At 44.8% G+C, this 22,359-nt stretch overlaps 1 protein-coding gene across 2 annotated transcripts in view; it reads left to right on the top strand.

Moving 5' to 3' along the window:
* LOC139459823 (uncharacterized) overlaps window positions 1-22,359 on the top strand; it is a 78,902-nt gene that overhangs the window by 34,869 nt on the left and 21,674 nt on the right. Inside the window, exon 2 of one of the 2 annotated variants that reach the window (XM_071241520.1) lies at window positions 11,949-12,168. In XM_071241520.1, coding sequence (XP_071097621.1) covers window positions 11,949-12,168 — 220 coding nt within the window. Of the gene's footprint in view, window positions 1-11,945; window positions 12,169-22,359 lie in introns of both variants that reach the window. The other variant, XM_071241519.1, reaches the window with a different exon arrangement.

Below are 22,359 nucleotides of genomic sequence, written 5' to 3'. Positions count from 1 at the left end.
ACAACTTCAGAACACACATGTCCAGACAATGATTTTTTGTGTGTAAATCTGAGGGCGAATTCTATTTACGGTAAATATGGGACATACCTCAGAGTGGCGCAGACCTAATCCTGTAACCCCCTAGGACTCCCCCCCCCCCCTCCCCCCCAACACACACCCCCCCCCCCCCCCCCCCCCCACACACACACACACTCATACACACACACAAACCTCCCCCGCACGCACACCCAACCACACCCTCCTCCGAGAATACCAAATGCCCGGCTCCTAACCTGATGGGTAATTCACTGATGATGTCTTACTAACCGTACATTTAACTGTCACAATTTTGAATAAAAATGAGTGTACATGGCTGCAAGAGTCACTGTTAAGGAATGGGAGGGTGTCATGCCTGGATATACCCCATAGGTAGTCTAGTGGTTCAAGCGTTCACTCGTCACGCCGAAGTCCCGGGGTCGATTTCCCAAATGGGTACATTGTGTGGTTTGAATCCCATCACAGGCCGCTCCGTAGGCATTACCGCTAGCAGTCCTGGCTAGGCCAGCTGTACAGACTCACAGTCACAATGGCGGGATCTAATTGCGTGGTTGTGCTGTAACAACGCTGTGATGGAGTATACTCGTCGAGGAGGGTGGACGTGGAGAGTGTGGGGGACCATATTGATTGCAACCTCTCCCGAGGCTTCATCGTCCTCGGCTGACAATAACATACTAACATAATACTTTACAGTGGGAGAATACCGAGGATTCATGCATTGTGGTGATGCACAGTGCTCCCTTGAATCAATGCCCAGCCTCTAACGTATTAGCTCTGTATAATACATGGCCATCATGAAGATTTACGTCTATGACAGTAATATGAGAGATACATCACGGAGGCATGCAGTAATATAACAATTATATCACAGCAACGTGTAGTCAGTAATATTATATATATATATCACAATGACGAATTGTGTCAGTAATATTACATATATATCACAGAGACATGTTTTCTTTGTTGTTTAACGTCGCACTAAACAATATTCTAGCTATATGACGGCGGTCTGTAAATAATCGAGTCTGGACCAGACGATTCAGTGGTTGACATCATGAGCACCGATCGACGCAATTGGGATACGATGCATGCATCAACCAAGTCAGCGAACCCGACCACCCGTTCCTGTTAGACGCCTTTTACGACAAGCATAGCCGCCTTTTACGCCAAGCATAGTCGCCTTTTACGACAAGCATAGTCGCTTTTTACGACAACCATAGTCGCCTTTTACGACATCCATAGTCGCCTTTTACAACAACCATAGTCGCCTTTTACGACAAGCATAGTCGCCTTTTACGAATGGCATAGTCGCCTTTCACGACAAGCATAGTCGCCTTTTACGACAAGCATAGTCGCCTTTTACGACAACCATAGTCGCCTTTTACGACAACCATAGTCGCTTTTTACGGCAATGCAGATAAATGATACCTTGAACAGTACGAGGTGCCTCCTTACTCTATATCAAATAACGATCACCCTTCATTGCCTCAATGTACATGCTCTGTGATCGATAAGATGAGTAAATACCAAAGTGATAGGGTCTTCACGCAATAGCTCCTGAATGACAGAGATTAATTATTTCTTAATGGTTGTGCTGTGACGACACACACAGTAAGGTCTCTGTACAATACACATTCGATTCTTGCCATGCTAGTCAATACATTCCGTCATCATATATATTGAATATAAGCCCTCCAGAATATGTTAAGCTTAGTTAATCAATGACCACGTGGCTGAAGATCTATTGATTCTAGGAAGAAAGGTGTTTTTACTTTATATTTTCAATCAAGTTCACATGTCACACATACTAGTAGTGAGCCATTCATACAGTTGTATCGTTTTCCACTGATACAAAAACCGACTCCGTGGTCTAGTGGTAGAGCGTCCGCCCGGATAGCGGAAGGTCCGGGGTTCGATCCCCGGCCGCGACACACACACACACACACACACACACGTGCATGCAAGTCTCTATATAAGTTCAATAATATTGGACGCAACGTTAAACTCCATTTCACCTCACCTAGTTGATAAATAGTGGTTATCACGCTTTTGTGTTTGGGGATGGTAAATATCCTGCATTAGGAATAAACATTGTATTTAGCGAGCCTTTGCGAGCTAAATACATAGTGTTTATTCCTAATACAGGATATTTACCATCCCCAAACACAAAAGCGTGATAACCTCTTTATCATATAATGTCATTCTTTAATTCTGTGCTTTAAAATCGCTTTCCCTCTCTCACAAACATTACCAAAACATTGCGAGTTTTCCTGGAATGCGCGCATTAATATTTATTACGTCACAGGGTAAGTGAGGTGTCAGTCGGACAGTGACAGTAGCCAATATAGTTCCAACTGAAATCCGTTTCTTGTACAGTGGCGAAGCAACATATACGCAAAACAACAGTTGTTTTTAATTGCCTTTCGCGGCAATCCATCGGTCTGTCCGCTAGAGTAACTGCTCTTTGTCAAAGGGAAGCTACTCTAACCCTAGTCTATGAGACGTCACGGCCACGGTTAGATGTTGTTGACAGTCGGTCTGTCCTGTCATAACGTTAAGAAGTGTAGCCAGACGTACACACAGCGACAAAACAAAACAAGGTTACAATTCAAACATATTTCGGCCAAATCCAACTATTTTAATTTGCGGAGAAGGTTTCAAGCCCCAGAGGTCTACAAGCACAGATATGGCTACTGATCCCGCTTGGCTAGGCCTCGTGCCCTCGCAAAATTGTTTCGAAATTTATATCTCCAAAGTTGCCAAAACTTATAAAATGCCTTAGCTACGTCACAGTTAGACACTGATTTTCAGTATATTAGACTGTTCTTTTGATAATGATAGCAATTATCCCTGTAGTTTATCCAGATTCCCGATGGTTAATTCTGACTCGATCGCCGAATGACGAGGGCGACGCCATGTTTGTTTATAAACAGCGAAAGTAGTTCTACTTGACCTTTGATATTTGCATCTCTATCCGAATATGACCCCAAAGGATATCGTTTTTATCCGTTGGCTTTATCCTGCCGAGAAACCTACCCATTATATGATGAAAGACTTCACGACACAACAGTCGTGTATTCATCATTTCACAACAGCCTCATAGACGAACCCTAAGTCTCTGAAAATATTAGAATTTGAGATCAAAACAATATCATACAGAACTACAGTAAACTACGGTTATAACGAACTCGCTTATAACGAACTGGCGAATATAACGAACTTACTTTTTTGGTCCCGACTATTTGCTGTAGTTATGCTGTAGTTATGATGTATATATGCTTATAACGAACTACGGTTATAACAAACTAAAATTAGTAGTCCCTTTGAGTTCGTTATAACCGTAGTTAACTGTATGACCTTGCTAGATTTTCTTGAATGCGTCTTCCGATATGAATCCTGTCTGCTTTGTGATATGCATATGACAATCAATCAGAAAGTCAAAGGCGCAACGCTTTAGTCTTTATTTAGTCAGACACGCTCTGCAAAGACATGGTGATTCGGTGATGTCCGTTTATCAAAGATGTCATTACTGATAATTTCCACAGATATTCTTTCCAAGCAGGAAAAGTCATTATCCCAAATTCAATGAAATCCAGTTAGAATGGTATCGTCTGCTTCATCTGCTCCCAAAAATCGATCGATATGGCCGAGAACGCATCCACAGTTGAAAGGGAATGTTCGCTCGATTCAAGTGAACGCTACTTCTATAAATCTCGATTTAAGCACGGCATGGTGCAGCCCCGGCAGCATGCATACTCACTGAGGGGCAGAGAGCGTGAATAATTCACCCATTGACGGTCGCTAGGGGGCGCCACCAGAACCGTTTGGTTGCTCTCTGTCATCTTTGCGCGCACGCGAATAGACTTGCTTCAGTTCTCTGCATGACTGTTATATGCTTATATCTAAATATAGGCTCACCCACGTCGTTAATGTGCACGTTCCGTTTCTTCCCCTCACATTCTTTTTACAGATGCTCATTCATCAACTTTTTACGAAGCCATAAATGTTTACTTCAATGCAGCAATTTTTTTCATGGCTGTTCCCGTCCAATACAAGCACTTGTGTGTGAACGCATTTGTTCGAACGTGTATCAGTAGACGAGCTGTAGCCAAAAGGTCCAAAACACTACTGTGATACCTGTATAAAATACATGTCTTGTCTGTTTCATTTTTAGCCCACCCGTGAAGATCCGGGTGACAATAGGTCTTCTGCAACCCATGCTTACCGCAAAAGATGACTAAAAGATGAAAAGGCGACTGACGGGATCGGATGGTCGGGCCCGCTGACTTGGTTGATGCATGTCATCGTATTCCAGTTGCGTCGATCGATGATCATGATGTCAAGCACTGGATTATCTGGTCCAGGCTCGATTATTTACAGATCGCCGTCATATAGCTGGAATATTGCTGAGTGCGGCTTTAAACGGCAATCAATATCAACATCAACATCATTTTTAGCCACCATAAAACATACATATATTCTTTCATTAGCCTAGCAGTATAGATTGCGTCACAAATGATTGAGAAACACGTGAAAACCTCATTAGAACGTGTTCCACCTTCAAATGTTATTAACTTTATTCCCTTGAAGTTCGTAATTATTAATCAAAATATAGCATTGCGAACGCGGGACGAGAGATGTTGTGACTGCATGGTTTACCGATCTGCCGGATCATTTTACAAATGAGGAATACAGTCATAATTTTCCAATCATCTCTCTGTTATCTGCATTTGGTAATGATTTTTGTGTGTTTATTGTTTAAGAATGAGTGGGTTAGTTTTGGTGGGGAAGTAACGGGTCATGCTTCATTCAAAACAACACTTTTAATGGAAAAAGATTCTCATGCCACTCGCCGTAATATTGCAAAAATATGTAATTACTAAACGCGGCCTAAACACCTGACGTTTAAAGGAGGCCTTTCGTACCCGTATGTACGGCCGCTATATGTATACCATGACAGCTGAATGTCTGAAATGTATTTGAAAACACTCTGGGCGATAAGTAACACAAGTCAATCTTTAAAAAATATAGACAGAGTAATTGATTGTATAATAAAAGAGTTCATAGACCATATGTTAGTTTAAAACAGTCACTACATTGTTCGTCTTTTCGTCAGACTTGGGTTATATCGAGCGCTGGAGTCTATCCTGGGTCCATCCTTGGACGGCGGACTGAAATAACCTCAGATGACGACCAAATGTCTTCTGTGCGAACTCGACTAAACAATTCCCATTGAATGATATATATATATATCAGCAAACTCGGTGATGTATTCTTGCTGAAGACGATGAATCAGCTTGTGTATACTGACAGCGCAGCTCCACCAACTTCCAACACTGTGAGATGATTGTAGTTGCGTAGAGTCTCGGAATTCACAGACTCTTTAATGCTATTGTAACTTTCAGTGGTGTACTTCCCCCGACAACATCCTCCTGTTCGTAAATAGCTCCTTTAATGTAAGATCTGTTTGTTTTGAGCTTACGCAGAGCAGCCTCCCTGAAGCCGTACCAACCCAAGGGGGGCCACTTGTGAGAGCAACCTTTGATTGAAACAGACCAAGCATCTTTAATACAGATTACATACAACAGGATAACGTCTTTGTGTCGTGGAGGAGTAAAGCTTGTTTCACGTCGCACTGTTTTCAGTCAACAAGGACGTAGTGTAATGATGTGTCCAGTGAGTGAGGAGGGATGGATGGGCATGGTTCTGGGGTTTATCAGATGGCACCTACTTGTGTCCTGGTATAGAGAAGGGTTATCAGTGTTACTGGATACACCTCGTGTTGAGAGTAGGGAACTTACACTACACTTCCTGTAAACAACGGTTACATCCGGAATAACTCCAGCGCTTTGTCTTGCTGAGCTGTAAAGGTCAACTGGCTAATGCGATGTTTGTGGCAGCAACGGTATCTAATGTGCCAGAATATATAATCAGGATTAAAATAGTCTTTAACCAAGTACTGATATGTATTGAAGTGTATATATTTATATATTCATGTAGAGGGGCGTGGCTAAAAAGATGTAGGTGTATCCTGTCACTGTCTATGTGAGACAGGGCGTGGCCAGGGATCTGTGGCTCTATCCTATCACTGTTTATGTGAGACAGGGTGTGGCCAGGGATCTGTGGCTCTATCCTATCACTGTTTATGTGAGACAGGGTGTGGCCAGGGATCTGTGGCTCTATCCTATCACTGTCTATGTGAGACAGGGCGTGGCCAGGGATCTGTGGCTATATCCTATCACTGTCTATGTGAGACATAGCATGGCCAGGGATCTATCGGTGTATCCTGTCACTGTGTACATGAGATAGGGCGTGGTCATATATTTGTGGGTAAATCCTGTAAATTTCTATGTGCAATAGGGCGTGGTAATGTGTTTGTGGGCAAGTCCTTTCATATGTGAGAAAGAGAGTGGCCATGCATTTGTGGGTAAATTCTGTCACTTTCTATGTGCGACAAGGACCGGCCAAGCATCTACGGGTTTATCCTGTCAGTGTCTATGTGAGATCGTGCGTGGCCATGAACATGTGGGTAAATCCTGTCACTGTCTGTGTTAGGCAGTGAATTTCCTGGGTTCTACGGGTATATTCTGTCGGTGCCCATGTGCGGTAGGGCATGGCCATTCCATTGTGGGTAAATCATGTCACTTCTCTATTTGAGACAGGGTGTGACCAGGGATCTATGGGTGAATCCTGTCACTGTCTATGTGAGACAGGGAGTGGCCAGGGATATGTTGGTATCTCCTGTCAGTGTCTGTGAGATATAGGGCATGCAAATGTTGGTAAATCCTGTCATATTTGAGGCGGGGCGTGGCCAGAGATCTGTGGGTGTATCTTGTCAATGTGAGCTATTGCTGGGTTATGCATCTGTGGGTGTATTCTGTTACTCACAAGGCGATATCGGACGTTCAAATTGGCATGTATGTGTATACTTTCACTCTAAGTATGAGTTAGGGCTGATACATAGCTCAGACCAATATTGTGCCTCGTTCACTGAACAGTACGGTGAGCGAGGCACAAAGGCAGCCCCGCCCCGCCCCGCCCCGCCCCAGTTATGTAGCTCAACCAGTAAACATCGCAATGTTTTACCATCGCCTTCTCGCAGTTAAACAGCTATAATTAATACTACCACACTTTGCTTGCTAACTTGAACGCTTCTCTGGCGTGTGGGTACTGTTTCCCCACTGGTCAAGTCAGTACATCCTCTCCATCAGGCACACTGCAGCAACACGTGAAAAACACGCAAGGGAGGAAACACGCAGAAGCTGAGAGAGGGGTTAATTAGTGGACGGTTTGCCATCTCGCCCATATCCGACTTCATCAACATCTTGGTCTGGCAGCAGCAGCTGTGTACAGCACAACCCAGGTCTCACACATTCAGATGCCTCATATGCACTGTATGGATGTTCTAGACTTGGTACCAGTCACACGACAGGTAGATGTTCTAGACTTGGTACCAGCCACATAACAGGTAGATGCTCTAGACTTGGTACCAGTCACACGACAGGTAGATGCTCTAGACTTGGTACCAGTCACACGGCAGGTAGATGCTGTAGACTTGGTACCAGCCACATAACAGGTAGATGTTCTAGACTTGGTACCAGCCACATAACAGGTAGATGTTCTAGACTTGGTACCAGCCACATAACAGGTAGATGCTCTAGACTTGGTACCAGTCACACGGCAGGTAGATGCTCTAGACTTGGTACCAGTCACACGACAGGTAGATGTTCTAGACTTGGTACCAGCCACATAACAGGTAGATGTTCTAGACTTGGTACCAGCCACATAACAGGTAGATGTTCTAGACTTGGTACCAGCCACATAACAGGTAGATGCTCTAGACTTGGTACCAGTCACACGACAGGTAGATGTTCTAGACTTGGTACCAGCCACATAACAGGTAGATGTTCTAGACTTGGTACCAGCCACATAACAGGTAGATGCTCTAGACTTGGTACCAGTCACACGACAGGTAGATGCTCTAGACTTGGTACCAGTCACATAACAGGTAGATGTTCTAGACTTGGTACCAGCCACATAACAGGTAGATGCTCTAGACTTGGTACCAGCCACATAACAGGTAGATGTTCTAGACTTGGTACCAGTCACACGACAGGTAGATGTTCTAGACTTGGTACCAGCCACATAACAGGTAGATGTTCTAAACTTGGTACCAGCCACATAACAGGTAGATGCTCTAGACTTGGTACCTGTCACACGACAGGTAGATGTTCTAGACTTGGTACCAGCCACATAACAGGTAGATGCTCTAGACTTGGTACCAGTCACACGGCAGGTTGATGTTCTAGACTTGGTACCAGCCACATAACAGGTAGATGCTCTAGACTTGGTACCAGTCACATAAAAGGTAGATGTTCTAGACTTGGTACCAGCCACATAACAGGTAGATGCTCTAGACTTGGTACCAGCGACATAACAGGTAGATGCTCTAGACTTGGTACCAGTCACATAACAGGTAGATGTTCTAGACTTGGTACCAGCCACATAACAGGTAGATGCTCTAGACTTGGTACCAGCGACATAACAGGTAGGTGCTCTAGACTTGGTATCAGCGACATAACAGGTAGATGCTCTAGACTTGGTACCAGTCACACGACAGGTAGATGTTCTAGACTTGGTACCAGCGACATAACAGGTAGATGCTCTAGACTTGGTACCAGTCACACGACAGGTAGATGTTCTAGACTTGGTACCAGCGACATAACAGGTAGATGCTCTAGACTTGGTACCTGTCACACGACAGGTAGATGTTCTAGACTTGGTACCAGCGACATAACAGGTAGATGCTCTAGACTTGGTACCAGCCACACTACAGGTAGATGCTCTAGACTTGGTACCAGTCACATAACAGGTAGATGCTCTAGACTTGGTACCAGTCACACGACAGGTAGATGTTCTAGACTTGGTACTAGTCACATAACAGGTAGATGCTCTAGACTTGGTACCAGCCACATAACAGGTAGATGTTCTAGACTTGGTACCAGTCACATAACAGGTAGATGCTCTAGACTTGGTACCAGCCACACTACAGGTAGATGCTCTAGACTTGGTACCAGCGACATAACAGGTAGATGCTCTAGACTTGGTACCAGTCACACTACAGGTAGATGCTCTAGACTTGGTACCAGTCACACGGCAGGTAGATGCTCTAGACTTGGTACCAGCCACATAACAGGTAGATGCTCTAGACTTGGTACCAGTCACACGACAGGTAGATGTTCTAGACTTGGTACCAGCGACATAACAGGTAGATGTTCTAGACTTGGTACCAGCGACATAACAGGTAGATGCTCTAGACTTGGTACCAGTCACACGACAGGTAGATGTTCTAGACTTGGTACCAGTCACACGACAGGTAGATGCTCTAGACTTGGTACCAGCCACATAACAGGTAGATGCTCTAGACTTGGTACCAGCCACATAACGGGCAGATGTTCTAGACTTGGTACCAGTTACACGACAGGTAGATGCTCTAGACTTGGTGCCATCCACATCACATATAGATGTTCTAAACTTGGTACCAGTCACACGACAGGTAAATGTTCTAAACTTGGTACCAGCCACACGACAGGTAAATGTTCTAAACTTGGTACCAGCGACACAACAGATAGATGTTCTAAACTTGGTAGCAGCCACACGACAGGTAAATGCTCTAAACTTGGTACCAGCGACACAACATGTAAATATTCTTAATTTGGTACCAGCCACACGACTGGTAAATGTTCTAAACTTGGTACCAGTCAAATGGCTGGTAGATACTCTTGGCTAGTTGCAATCCACTGAGTCTTTGGATTGGGGGCACCTGTTCTACCACAGACGACAAGTTGATTATTCGTGCCAGATATATATGTTCTGTCGTAAATAGCACAGGGAAAGCTTGAGGTCCCTGCACCTGTTTTTCAGCATGCTCCAAGTTAACGACCCACGGTGTAGATTATGTATTCTGTCGTTAATAGACCGTGACCTGTGTGGGGCGAGAGGGCTAACTGTTCCACAACATGTAGCCAACGTTGTGACAACCGTACATTATCAGTGAACTGCCGTGGCACGGGTGGCCCAGTCGTCTAAAGCGCCGCAATTAGCTGTGCAGAGTTGCGTCCCTTAGTCGATCATGGATCCGAATCCCAAATTCGTCACAGTCATGTATCTAGCTTTTCCAGCACCATATCCGTATTTGGAATTTTTACCACAGTAGAAAGGTCAAGCTGGCACGCCGTGACATAATTTAAATTAATATAACTAAAATCAGCAACTATAAGCTCCCCCGCTTGCTTATCAAAGGAATATTTGAACCACCCTACCCCTGGCGGAATCCGAGGAAAGGAGCTGCAGCACACATGGACTGAACAGTTTCGTCTTGATTTGCAAACTCAGCACAAAACGATCTTATCTATAAACGTAATTCATATCACCCTGTGACAATAATGTGAATATAATAACGGAAGAATATGATGTAATATTGAACTATTTCCCTGTCACGTACGCATGTAGCCAGCTGATCAAAGCCACATGGCGTAGGGACGGGACAGGGATATGGGCGTGACACATTGCAGTTGGAGTGGAAATTGTGAAGATTATTGGTATTCTTTATGAGACCTTTTTCGACAAACCCAGGGAACTGTCAACCATTTGGAACGTTGGAAACATCCTGCAAAATGGCTGACATTTGCTGGCAACATATATTGCGACACCAGGTCTGTTTACTTTGGCGGATAGGCGGCAGAGAGAGAGAGAGCAGTGTGTTTGCTCTCAACGCAGGTCAAGTTCGACTCTCAAAAGGGACACACCCGCATTTGACTTTGATGATATGTTTTACTGAAAATAGGACTTAGGACTTAGACTTAAACAGGCACTTAGACACCAAACAGACTGAATGGAACTGTTTTTTGTTTTTTTAACGCCGCACTCTGAATTATGGATGAAACTGTTACGAATATGGTATATGTAGGTGCGCTGACAGAATCGTTTCGTTATATAAGTGGAATGCGACACATATGACCTCAAACAGGCTCAGGTTACAAGCGCATAAGTAATTTTAAGATAGGAATGAAAAACTGGTGATTGATAACGGCCGTGCTATATGTCGTTTCTCGATCTTGATAGCCTGGGGCAGAATACAGGTCCCCAATTATGCACGTTCAGTGTCGTGTTGACACCCAAATGTCCAAACAACAACTCGCCTTCCCTTTAATGTCATCTTGGGGGCCACGAGCGTCCCAACTGTCTGAGCGACAGGTGGCGCTATGCAGAGTTGCGCCCCTTAGGCGCGGCAGAAATCTATGATCGTGGGTACAAACTGATTATGTTTCTAGATTTGTCAGGATTAACCACATTGATAAATGTCTACGGTAGGTATCATCGTGAGATTTCCTCTCACAAAAAGCTGACACACCATGATATTACTAAAGTAATGTTAAAAGCAATGTTACACATAACTCACCCAGTCGACAACAACATGGCACAATCATCCAGGGTTTGTCTGCTCCAGATTCTATTTTAATACCATCATGATTCCATATCATTGCTGACTGGCGTGGATCGATCGATGCTCATGATATCAATCACTGGATTATCTGGTCCAGACTCGATTATTTACAGACCGCCGTCATATAGCTGGAATATTGCTGAGTACGGCGTAAAACAACAAACCAACCAACCATAACGCCCTGTATGTGCTTACTGTCGTTGTATAACCATATTTCATCATTGCTCTCCATCACTGCTGACAGACTGATAATGCCCTACATTTGCCGACTGACATCCTGTAACCATCACCACTGACTGCTGCTATCCATCATTGCTGCATCCTTCATTTAAAAAGCCGAATGTAGTAATTTTAATTTTTATTGATGTTTCTATCCATTTAAGTCTTACCTCTGTACTTTCAGCAGGAAGTGCCTACGTGAACGTGTGATACACCACGTGACAGTCACGTGCCTGGTATTACAGCTTACGACTGCGTTCAAGATGTTCCAGGAGCGACTACCTAACGGCGACCGAGTGCCCAACCCGTGCAGCCACGGCGATGTATGGGGTGGGGTGGGTCACCTTGTCCCTGGGGGGCAAGGGAGTCGGAATCCATTTGGAGAGGATTTTCACAAAGAGGGAAAGGTAAGCCGATGACGAAACATTTGACGTTGGGTTTAACGCCGCTTTTAACAGTATTCCAGTTATAACACGGCGTGTCAGCTTACTGTGGGAGGAAAGCCCGAAGTGATGCAGGTCTCAGACGTTTACCACTTCGGTGAAACCCACGAGCACGGGTATGGTGCTGACAAACCTAGAAACATAATCGGGGCGAACCGGGATTCGAACCCACAATCATAGGTTTCTGGCATGCCTAAGGGACGCAACTCTGCACAGCGAATCGCGGCGCCTTAGACGTCTGGGCTCCCCGTGACCCCTTTGAACCAAGATTTGGAAGGAAGGTTTGTTGTCTGGAGAACAATCCCGAAATTTGTTTCTTTTACAACGACAAATATACCGCGCTCGCTTGAGGACATTGAGTATGCAGGAGATGATAGGAATGCTTTGGTCAGGAAAAAAAGAAAACGCTGTTAACAAATGCTCTTTCATTCCAATAACTAGCACATGTTTAACACAGGTCATTTAGGATTAGTACAGTAAATGCAAAATTTACAACAATTTGATTATAACGACGTGGAAGGGAAGTTATTTTTTGGAATATATTTGGATATTTACTGTGGGCATATGGTAATATATCATTAAATGATGAAGTACAATACAAAGTAAGGCATTCCCAAAGTTAATGATCTATGTGTTTAAATCCTTACACTAATATAGTCCCTTCTTCGCAATAAAGAAATCAATACAAAGCAACACATAACCAGTTTTAATGAAATATGTAACATGATTTTCAGGACAATTAGTTTATTTTTTGAGTGAGTGAGGGAGTGAGTGAGTATGGTTTTACGCCACTTTTAGCATCATTCCAGCAATACCACGGCGGAGGACACCAGAAATGGGCTTCACACATTGTACCCATGTCGGGATTCGAACCCGGGTTTTCGGCGTGACGAGCGAACGCTTTAACCACTAGGCTACCCGACCGCCCTTATTTTTTGAAGCAGTATATTATTTCGCGTGATGTTGTGTTCGTTTCGTGTTGCTTCCATACTTTCAATGATACAATGTGGTCGTGTGTTACAATTGTCGAATAATTCTGGCATTTTGTTATGGCAATGTTTCGTTCGTCTTTTATTGAGGTGCGGAGGGGAGGGGGTCGCTAAAACCTGCGGCAAACTTCATATTTTCCCCAATATAATCCTTGGGACGTATTACTATTTTCCCAGAAAATCAATGGTCGGTGTCTTGAGAATGTCTCAGACGACACGCACGGTAATCTCGCAGCAAAATGTTTCAAAAACAGTTTAATCATCTTTTCCAATTTTACGTGACAATATGACATTTTCAGAAAGTTTTGACACCAAATGCAAACATGTGACATTGTGTGGCTTCAAATCTTCGATAAGATCAGTATTTTTGTTGCCGGCTTCCACAAGCCTTGAAATGCTTCCCGTATCGTGAGTCCAATCTAAGAACGCACAGCTGTAATCTTAAGATATATCGTCACGCCTCAACGTGGAGGACACCGACCATGGCGATGGGAGGACATAAAGTGAAGAGGACGTCGACCATGAAGAGGACGTAAACTGTTCAGGACGCCGGCTATGTGAGGACATAAAGTGTGGAGGAAGTCGTCCCTTTTAGGACATCAATGTGGAGCATAGAGAAGACACTAAGGCGTACAGGACGCCGACCATGGGAGGACATCAATGTGGAGGAAGGCGACCATAGAGAGGACATAAGGCGTACAGGACGCCGACCATAAGAGGACATCAATGTGGAGGAAGGCGACCACGTAAGGACATCACTGCAGAGGACGCCGACCATAAGATGACATCAATGTGGAGGGAGGCGATCACGTAAGGACATCACTGCAGAGGACGCCGACCATAAGAGGACATCAGTGTGGAAGAAGGCGACCATAGAGAGGACATAAGGTGTACAGGACGCCGACCATAAGAGGACATCAGTGTGAAGGAAGGCGACCATAGAGAGGACATAAGGCGTTCAGGACGCCGACCATGGGAGGACATCAATGTGGAGGAAGGCGACCATAAGAGGACATCACTGCGGAGGACGCCGACCATAAGAGGACATCAATGTGGAGGAAGGCGATCATAGAGAGGACAAAAGGCGTTCAGGACGCCGACCATGGGAGGACATCAATGTGGAGGAAGGCGACCATAAGAGGACATCACTGCGGAGGACGCCGACCATAAGAGGACATCACTGCGGAGGACGCCGACCATTAGAGGACATCACTGCGGAGGAAGGCGACCATAGAGAGGACATCAATGTTGAAGAAGGCGACCATAGAGAGGACATCACTGTGGAGGACGCCGACCATAAGAGGACATCAGTGTCGAGGAAGGCGACCCTAGAGAGGACATCAATGTGGAGGAAGGCGACCATAGAGAGGACATCACTGCGGAGGACGCCGACCATAAGAGGACATCAATGCGGAGGAAGGCGACCATAGAGAGGACATCACTGCAGAGGACGCCGACCATGCGAGGACATCAGTGTGGAGGAAGGCGACCATAGAGAGGACATAAGGTGTACAGGACGCCGACCATGGGAGAACATCAATGTGGAGGAAGGGGACCATAGAGAGGACATAAGGTGTACAGGACGCCGACCATGGGAGGACATCAATGTGGAGGAAGGGGACCATAGAGAGGACATAAGGCGTACAGGACGCCGACCATAGAGAGGACATCAATGTGGAGGAAGGCGACCATAGAGAGGACATCACTGCGGAGGACGCCGACCATGGGAGGACATCAGTGTGGAGGAAGGCGACCATAGAGAGGAAATAAGGTGTACAGGACGCCGACCATGGGAGGACATCAATGTGGAGGAAGGGGACCATAGAGAGGACATAAGGTGTACAGGACGCCGACCATGGGAGGACATCAATGTGGAGGAAGGGGACCATAGAGAGGACATAAGGCGTACAGGACGCCGACCATAGAGAGGACATCAATGTGGAGGAAGGCGACCATAGAGAGGACATCACTGCGGAGGACGCCGACCATGGGAGGACATCAGTGTGGAGGAAGGCGACCATAGAGAGGACATAAGGTGTACAGGACGCCGACCATGGGAGGACATCAATGTGGAGGAAGGGGACCATAGAGAGGACATAAGGTGTACAGGACGCCGACCATGGGAGGACATCAATGTGGAGGAAGGGGACCATAGAGAGGACATAAGGTGTACAGGACGCCGACCATGGGAGGACATCAATGTGGAGGAAGGGGACCATAGAGAGGACATAAGGTGTACAGGACGCCGACCATAAGAGGACATCAATGTGGAGGAAGGCGACCATAGAGAGGACAGCAATGTGGAGGAAGGCGACCATAAGAGGACATCAATGTGGAGGAAGGCGACCATAGAGAGGACATCAATGTGGAGGAAGGCGATCACGTAAGAACATCAGTGCGGAGGACGCCGACCATAGAGAGGACATCAATGTGGAGGAAGGCGACCATAGAGAGGACATCAATGTGGAGGAAGGCGACCATAGAGAGGACATAAGGCGTACAGGACGCCGACCATAAGAGGACATCAATTTGGAGGAAGGCGACCATAGAGAGGACATAAGACGTACAGGACGCCGACCATGGGAGGACATCACTGTAGAGGACGCCGACCATTAGAGGACATCAATGTGGAGGAAGGCGACCATAGAGAGGACATAAGTTGTACAGGACGCCGACCATGGGAGGACATAAAATGTAGTGTTGAGGACGTCAACCAGGTGTAGTACATGGACATATTTAGAGGGCTGCCAACATGGCCGTTGTTTGGAAGAAACTGATGTGGACGACAAAGCCGCGGTTTAGAAGATGCCAATCATGATGGGGATATAGCCGAGGTGTTGTGGACGCCAACCTAGGGAGACAAGGCGGCAGAGAAGAAGACGCCAACCACGACGGGGACATCACCATGGTCTTGAAGACACCGATCACGAAAAGCACACAGCCGAGGACTGAGGACCGAGGGAGGACATACCCACGTTTTGGAGGGCGACGTTTATGAGGACGCCGCCCTAGGGGGGACGTAACGTGGAAGACGACACCTCAAGTTAAACCCTTGGTCCATGTTACGTTGGTAGAGTTGTATGCATACAGAAGTCCAGAACAGATCTCTGAACTTATTTCAGAACAAAAACTGTTCAACTGCGTAACGGCAGACTCGCAGTCTACTGATAGAGACAGAATCTCGTGATAACGAAACATTCTTATCGTTTTAGATTAGGACGTTGGAAGAGAGAAAACACTGAATAATTCTGTTACAGAATAAAATGCAGCGTACGCATTTAAAAGGCGGGCCAGATTATGTGAGAATAGCATTAGATAAGTTTGCATTCATATATTCAAGCACATATGGTAATTTATTACCCACAGGGTTAGAAATAACCGAGTTAATAAACATCGCATGTGCACTCGTGCCAACGGCACTTCCCGCGCACCAGCGTGACAACAAGGCGGCATTGTTGGCGTCATTCAAAAATTATGGTGACGTGTGGTCGGAATGACGTCACGCCCGAAATGACGTATTAGCTGAAGATTGTTGACATCATTCGACAATTGCGGTTTCCTGAGACGGCGGTCTTGATCAGTGCATTTGTCTAAGGGAGAGCTCAAAGGATTAAGAAATAATTTGCAATAAGGAATTTATTACACTTAAATGTGTGTCATAGTGATTTGTGTATTTGTGTTGGGACTGATGTGTTACACTTGCTCTGGCTCGGGAAATGAAGGAATTCTCACACTCGTTTCGTAAGAACAACATAATGCACATGTTTGTATAATAATCTATACATGCAGAATGTCTCTTTCGTAAGGATAGTCAAAATAAAGAGCTATACTAACACAGTTGCCTTGCCTCCTTGACTGGGTTTTAAAGATTTCATTTATTGTTTTCGCCGTGAAGCCTGCTTGCACGGTGTGAAGAGATAAGCCTTGATTGCAGCAGCCATTATCGGCAAGTTATACACCATGCATTCGGGCTGAACAGGCGCGGGCTGCTGATTGGCTGCCTCTAACAACAGGTGTTACTCCATGGGCGCCACTTTACAGTGGAAGAGACACACAAGACATTGTGTTGTCCCGTACACGTTTATGCAACAGTTATGTATTTTCCGAATAATTATTAATAAGCATTCGACTGCTATTTCTTAACATGTGTACATGATGACCTTATTACTCGTTAAATCACAAAATAGTGCTTGAATTCCATTCGCTGGTTCTGTGTAAAACACAGAACTATATTTCTGCACCAAATTGCTACATGCCTATTTGAAATATATGGGTTCATTCACAAGCTTCAGTACTATATGGGGCGGTCGGGTAGCTTAGTGGTTAAAGCGTTCGCTCGTCATGCCGAAGACCCGGGTTCGATTCCCGACATGGGTACAATGTGTGAAGCCCATTTCTGGTGTCCCCCGCCGTGATATTGCTGGAATATTGCTAAAAGCGGGCTAAAACCATACTCACTCACTCACTCAGAACTATATATTGACCATGTTCAATTTACATACAGTTACAAACAATTTAATTTTCGTTGTGTTTATTGTAATTCCTGCATTCTGATTAGTGAATTGGTCACGTGATAATGCATTCATTTCCCAATAAGCCACGCCTCCTAAGCGGACTATTTTCACCACTACGGAATGTCTGGGAATCCCATATTACAGGCCAGGGAATTCCCTTTCTGTTCACGTGTATCGTCAAAGACAGGACTTTTTTTAGCGAAATACATGCGTCTTCATCGTCCAAACCACCCTTTGAAACCAAGGAGAAGGAATGAAAAAAGAAACTGTGCAGGCTCGCTCGCCTATTTTCTTTCGCTCGCCTCGGTTCCACAAATTTTATGACTTCGGGTTTACTTCCAACTCGCATTTCCAACTGTGTCTTACTGTGGGATATCTTTGCACTAATGTTTGACTCTGACGGTTACTGACCATGTCATTTGAAACCGCCGCCTTCTCCCTGCTATATTTGTTGGAATTCGTTACAGTCTAATTTATGCAGTTCTTCTCCCCTCCGACCTTAATTGACAGGTCTAGTGAACTTTGTTTCATGCTACTCTCCGTTGATTGGCTGCTGAGTTTGTAGGCGTGTCAAGATATGTGCATAAATTAAACAATCCACTGATTCATGTCACACCACAGTATGAATTCCTACGCCTGGAATGTTCGCCCTTTCGTCTGCTTTGATTAACATAATTTTCTTTTATCAAGCTATCGTAGATAAACATGTTTTCGTTCTAATGATAAGGATTGACTGTGTATTTATTTCGGTTATTGAGGTATGAATCGAAAAACCGATATGCAAACTTTTGTAAGAATCCGCTATCCGGATTCATGAAGTTTGCACAACTGGTTCTGATTTGGTGCGTGGCACCATTAGTTGGTAGGGGAGGTTATGTGGTGTTTGATTCCTTCAGTTCCGCACCCTGTTGCTGTCATATCGTATACCAAAATAGGCGGACGCAGAATTCTCGGGGCCACGATTATCGATACACCATAAGCCATATCTATGCCATACGATAGCTTGTGGCTTTGAGACATCACTCCGTTGTCGCACAAAAGTCTTAAGAATTTCAAATAAGTATATCTATTTCCGTCCATAAACGTCACTTGTAAGCGAATTTAGAGCTTAGAGCATGATATATATATGCGCTCTGCGGTAATACGTTTGACCTCTATCTCGTTATTCCATGTTTTCTGACAATTCTGTATGGGTAATTTAAAACTTATTTCTAGTTCATGCAGATGTTAATATCCGATTCCCTTTGAAAACGTTTAGATTAACTCCTGCAAGTAGTGTATTAAAACGCATTATCGGGGCCAGATGCGGGGTGAGAAGCGGGGTCGTGATATCACTCCAACTGCTACTTAAAGCCATTTATTGACAATTACACACAATGTGGAGATTACAAAGCTCCTCAGGTGTCAGTGAGGTTGGCCAAAAGGCGCAGCAGGTCGCTGTGCTGGGTCACGTCCTTTATTTGTCAGGAGGAGTGAGTGAGTGAGTTGGGTTTAACGCCGCTTTAAACATTATTCCAGTTATATCACGGCTTGTCAGCTTAATGTGGGGGGAAAGCCCGAAGTGATGCAGGTCTCTGACGTTTACCACTTCGGTGAAACCCACGCGCACGGGTATAGTGCTGACAAACCTAGAGACATAATCGGGGCGAACCGGGATTCGAACCCACAATCATAGGTTTCTGGCGTGCAAGGGACGCAACTTAGCACAGCGAATTGCGGCGACTTAGACGACTGGGCCAACCGTGCTCCCTGTCAGGAGGAGAGTTCGAATCTGAATATGCCCCGCTAAAGAGCCTTTCTTGGGGGGAGGTCGGTGTTAGAGTTTTATTTGTTTCGGAAAATACTGTAATACCCCCACACACACACACTCCCACACATTCTGTGGGGTCAACTCGTCCACGATGTAGTCTGGATCACGTAAACAAGTACCAAACGAGCACGAGGAGAAGGGGAGGGGTAAATAGATACGAGATCAAATGAGAAAAGAAAGAAAATGGACGCATGAGAGCGATCGTCCACCGTATGGTACGTTTCAAGACAATCAAATTTCCTCCAGGTGAGACCCACAGTGCATTTTCACACACTGCAAATAGGTCAAATACACCTCACTGTGGTCAGTTTGATGGCCGTAATAATGGCACGAGGTTACCGAAGGAACCAGACCCCAGACAGGGAGTACAGACCATGCAGCCCTCCAGCCGGCTGTCATGGAGCTATCAGCTGATCTCTGAGGCCCGACATGACGCCTCTGACCTTCACGGAATTCGGAGAAAATGTCGGCTATTCCCTGATACAAGGTTGTTACACACGCTTGCCCTGGTGTAGCGAGATAGTGTCGCGTGACACGGAGTTCAATTATTGCCCTAATCGTGGCCATCCCTGTCTTGTCTGATACTGGAGATGTTACGCAGCAAGAAGCACCAGCGTGCCTGATCAATTGTCGGATAAACAACCGATACATTGCCAGGAACCGGCATAATCGACATGCCGACTGGCCTAATGTCGCGAGAGAATTCCGGCCATTTTTTGGAATAGATGTCATGCAGCTCAATGACCTACGTGACCCAGCGTCTCGTTTGGTAGATGAAGTCTGAATGCATTGGGGTTATACAAGCATGTGTGTGTCATACTGATTGTAGGATACGAGTGTCTGATTTTGTTTGTATTTCCCGAGCGAGAGCGAAAGTAATACATGAATTCTTACACGTAAAATCTGTGTAACACATATATGAGTATAATATTTTCGATTTTCTATATTACCCATTATTTCTTAATTCTTTTTATTACTTGCCCGGGAAGAGATCACCCGTTTAATAAACATACAGCTGTATTACATATTGTGTAATACCAAAACGCGTGCTTATGTACTCTCGGAACACGTTTCACGAACAAATATTGAAAGCTCTCAACATCCCTTGGCTTATTCAACGACATTGCGTGTGGAGTTGATAGATCACTTAGAGGAGCTTATGCACACTCGATGACGCCAGCAACCTTGTTGCTAGGCTGACGTCACATGATATTGTTTCACCGATGGATCTTGCAACAAAATTCCTCAAACACGTCATCGGGTATTGTGACGTTATTGTAAACTTTGAGGTGCAAGGCCCGTTTCACAAGGCGATCGTATTGTAGCGCAACGACAGTCGTTAGTCTCAGTTAAAGTATGTGAGTTGCGATAGTCTTAGCCCTACGATAATTTTGTGAATTCCAAAGGAGGACCGTTGTATGGTATCACATTCATACGTTTCAACTTTCGACGTGTTTGAAGTATTATTCTGTTAAACTCTGCTGTGGATCGTGTAGGTGTCAGCCTATTCATACTCAACAATATAATTCTAAAAACGTTACAAATGGCAAGTAATAAATAAAATACTTAACTCGCTCCCGTGTAAAACCAGTTTTATGAAACTCGTGAATAGTTTTAGTATACCACAACTATTCACTCGTTTCATAAAATTGGTATTACACGGGAGCGAGTTTAGTATTCTATATTGAGCTCCCACTGCAACAAGAAATCAATGCACTGATCACGACTGCCGTCTTAGAAAGCCATAATTGTCGAATGACGTCAACAGTATTCAGATATGACGTCGTTTCTAGTGTGACGTCATTCCGACCTTACGTCACAAAAAGTTTTGAATTACGTCAACAATGCAGTTCACATGACGTAAACAATACACTGGTGCGCGTGAAGTATTATTTGCACATGCGGTTTTTATTAACTCGGTTATTTCTAACCTCATGGGTCATATCTTGTGTTTACAGTAGTCAGAGCCTCGTATAGTTTATCATACATATCTGGAAACAAAAATATCCTGAAACTCGAAACAAGTGAAATCTTGAAATTTTCATTTAAGGGACTAATTGCTGCTCGAGGCCCTTTCTTACAGTGTGATCTTAGCGCTAGCGGTTTAAAACATTAATGCCCAAACATCCTGTCTGAATTTCCAGACGTGATCTGAACTTCTTAACACCAAGTGTAATGGATTCCTTCTTTTATTTATCAGAGCACAGAGTAGGATTATGGAGTAACAGAGATTGGCCAGACACAGTCTAGGCAGCACGAGTGACATAATGGGTTATCATTGCAAGCCTAGTCACGTACAATACATACTCGACCTTGCACAATAAGTAACAGTCGTATGTGTGTGACTCCCCCTGTTAAGCTTAGAACAGGTGCCCTTTGACCTAATGCAGCTCAACCCCTGTCAGGATTCGGTGATTGTGGCCTGTAGTTCACCTATTCGTCTCAGTCATGACCCGCGGTTCGTCTCTTCAAGGCAATGCTAAAGGGGGCGTTCGGGTAGCCTAGTGGTTAAAGCGTTCGCTCGTCACGCTCAAGACCCAGGTTCGATTCCCGACATGGGTACAGTGTGTGAAGCCCATTTCTGGTGTCCCCCGCCGTGATATTGCTGGAATATTGCTAAAAGCGGCGTAAAACCTTACTCACTCATTCGCAAGGCTAAAGCGACCATATGTTGTAAGCATCACACCAATATGTCTAATTCTTTTTGATTACATATAACAAATGTTACATTTGGGATAACACTTCCTTAGTATAATACACATTTAATTTCTTTTTTGGGTTGAATCCCATCCGGGATTCCAACCCGCACTCTCAGAATAAGGCACCAAATAGCGAGCTCACA

The sequence above is a fragment of the Haliotis cracherodii genome, unplaced genomic scaffold (assembly GCF_022045235.1).
Source record: "Haliotis cracherodii isolate W230 unplaced genomic scaffold, xgHalCrac1.p SCAF_13, whole genome shotgun sequence".
In the NCBI taxonomy this organism is placed as follows: Eukaryota; Metazoa; Mollusca; class Gastropoda; order Lepetellida; family Haliotidae; genus Haliotis; species Haliotis cracherodii.
This window is presented reverse-complemented; position numbering and strand designations above follow the sequence as displayed.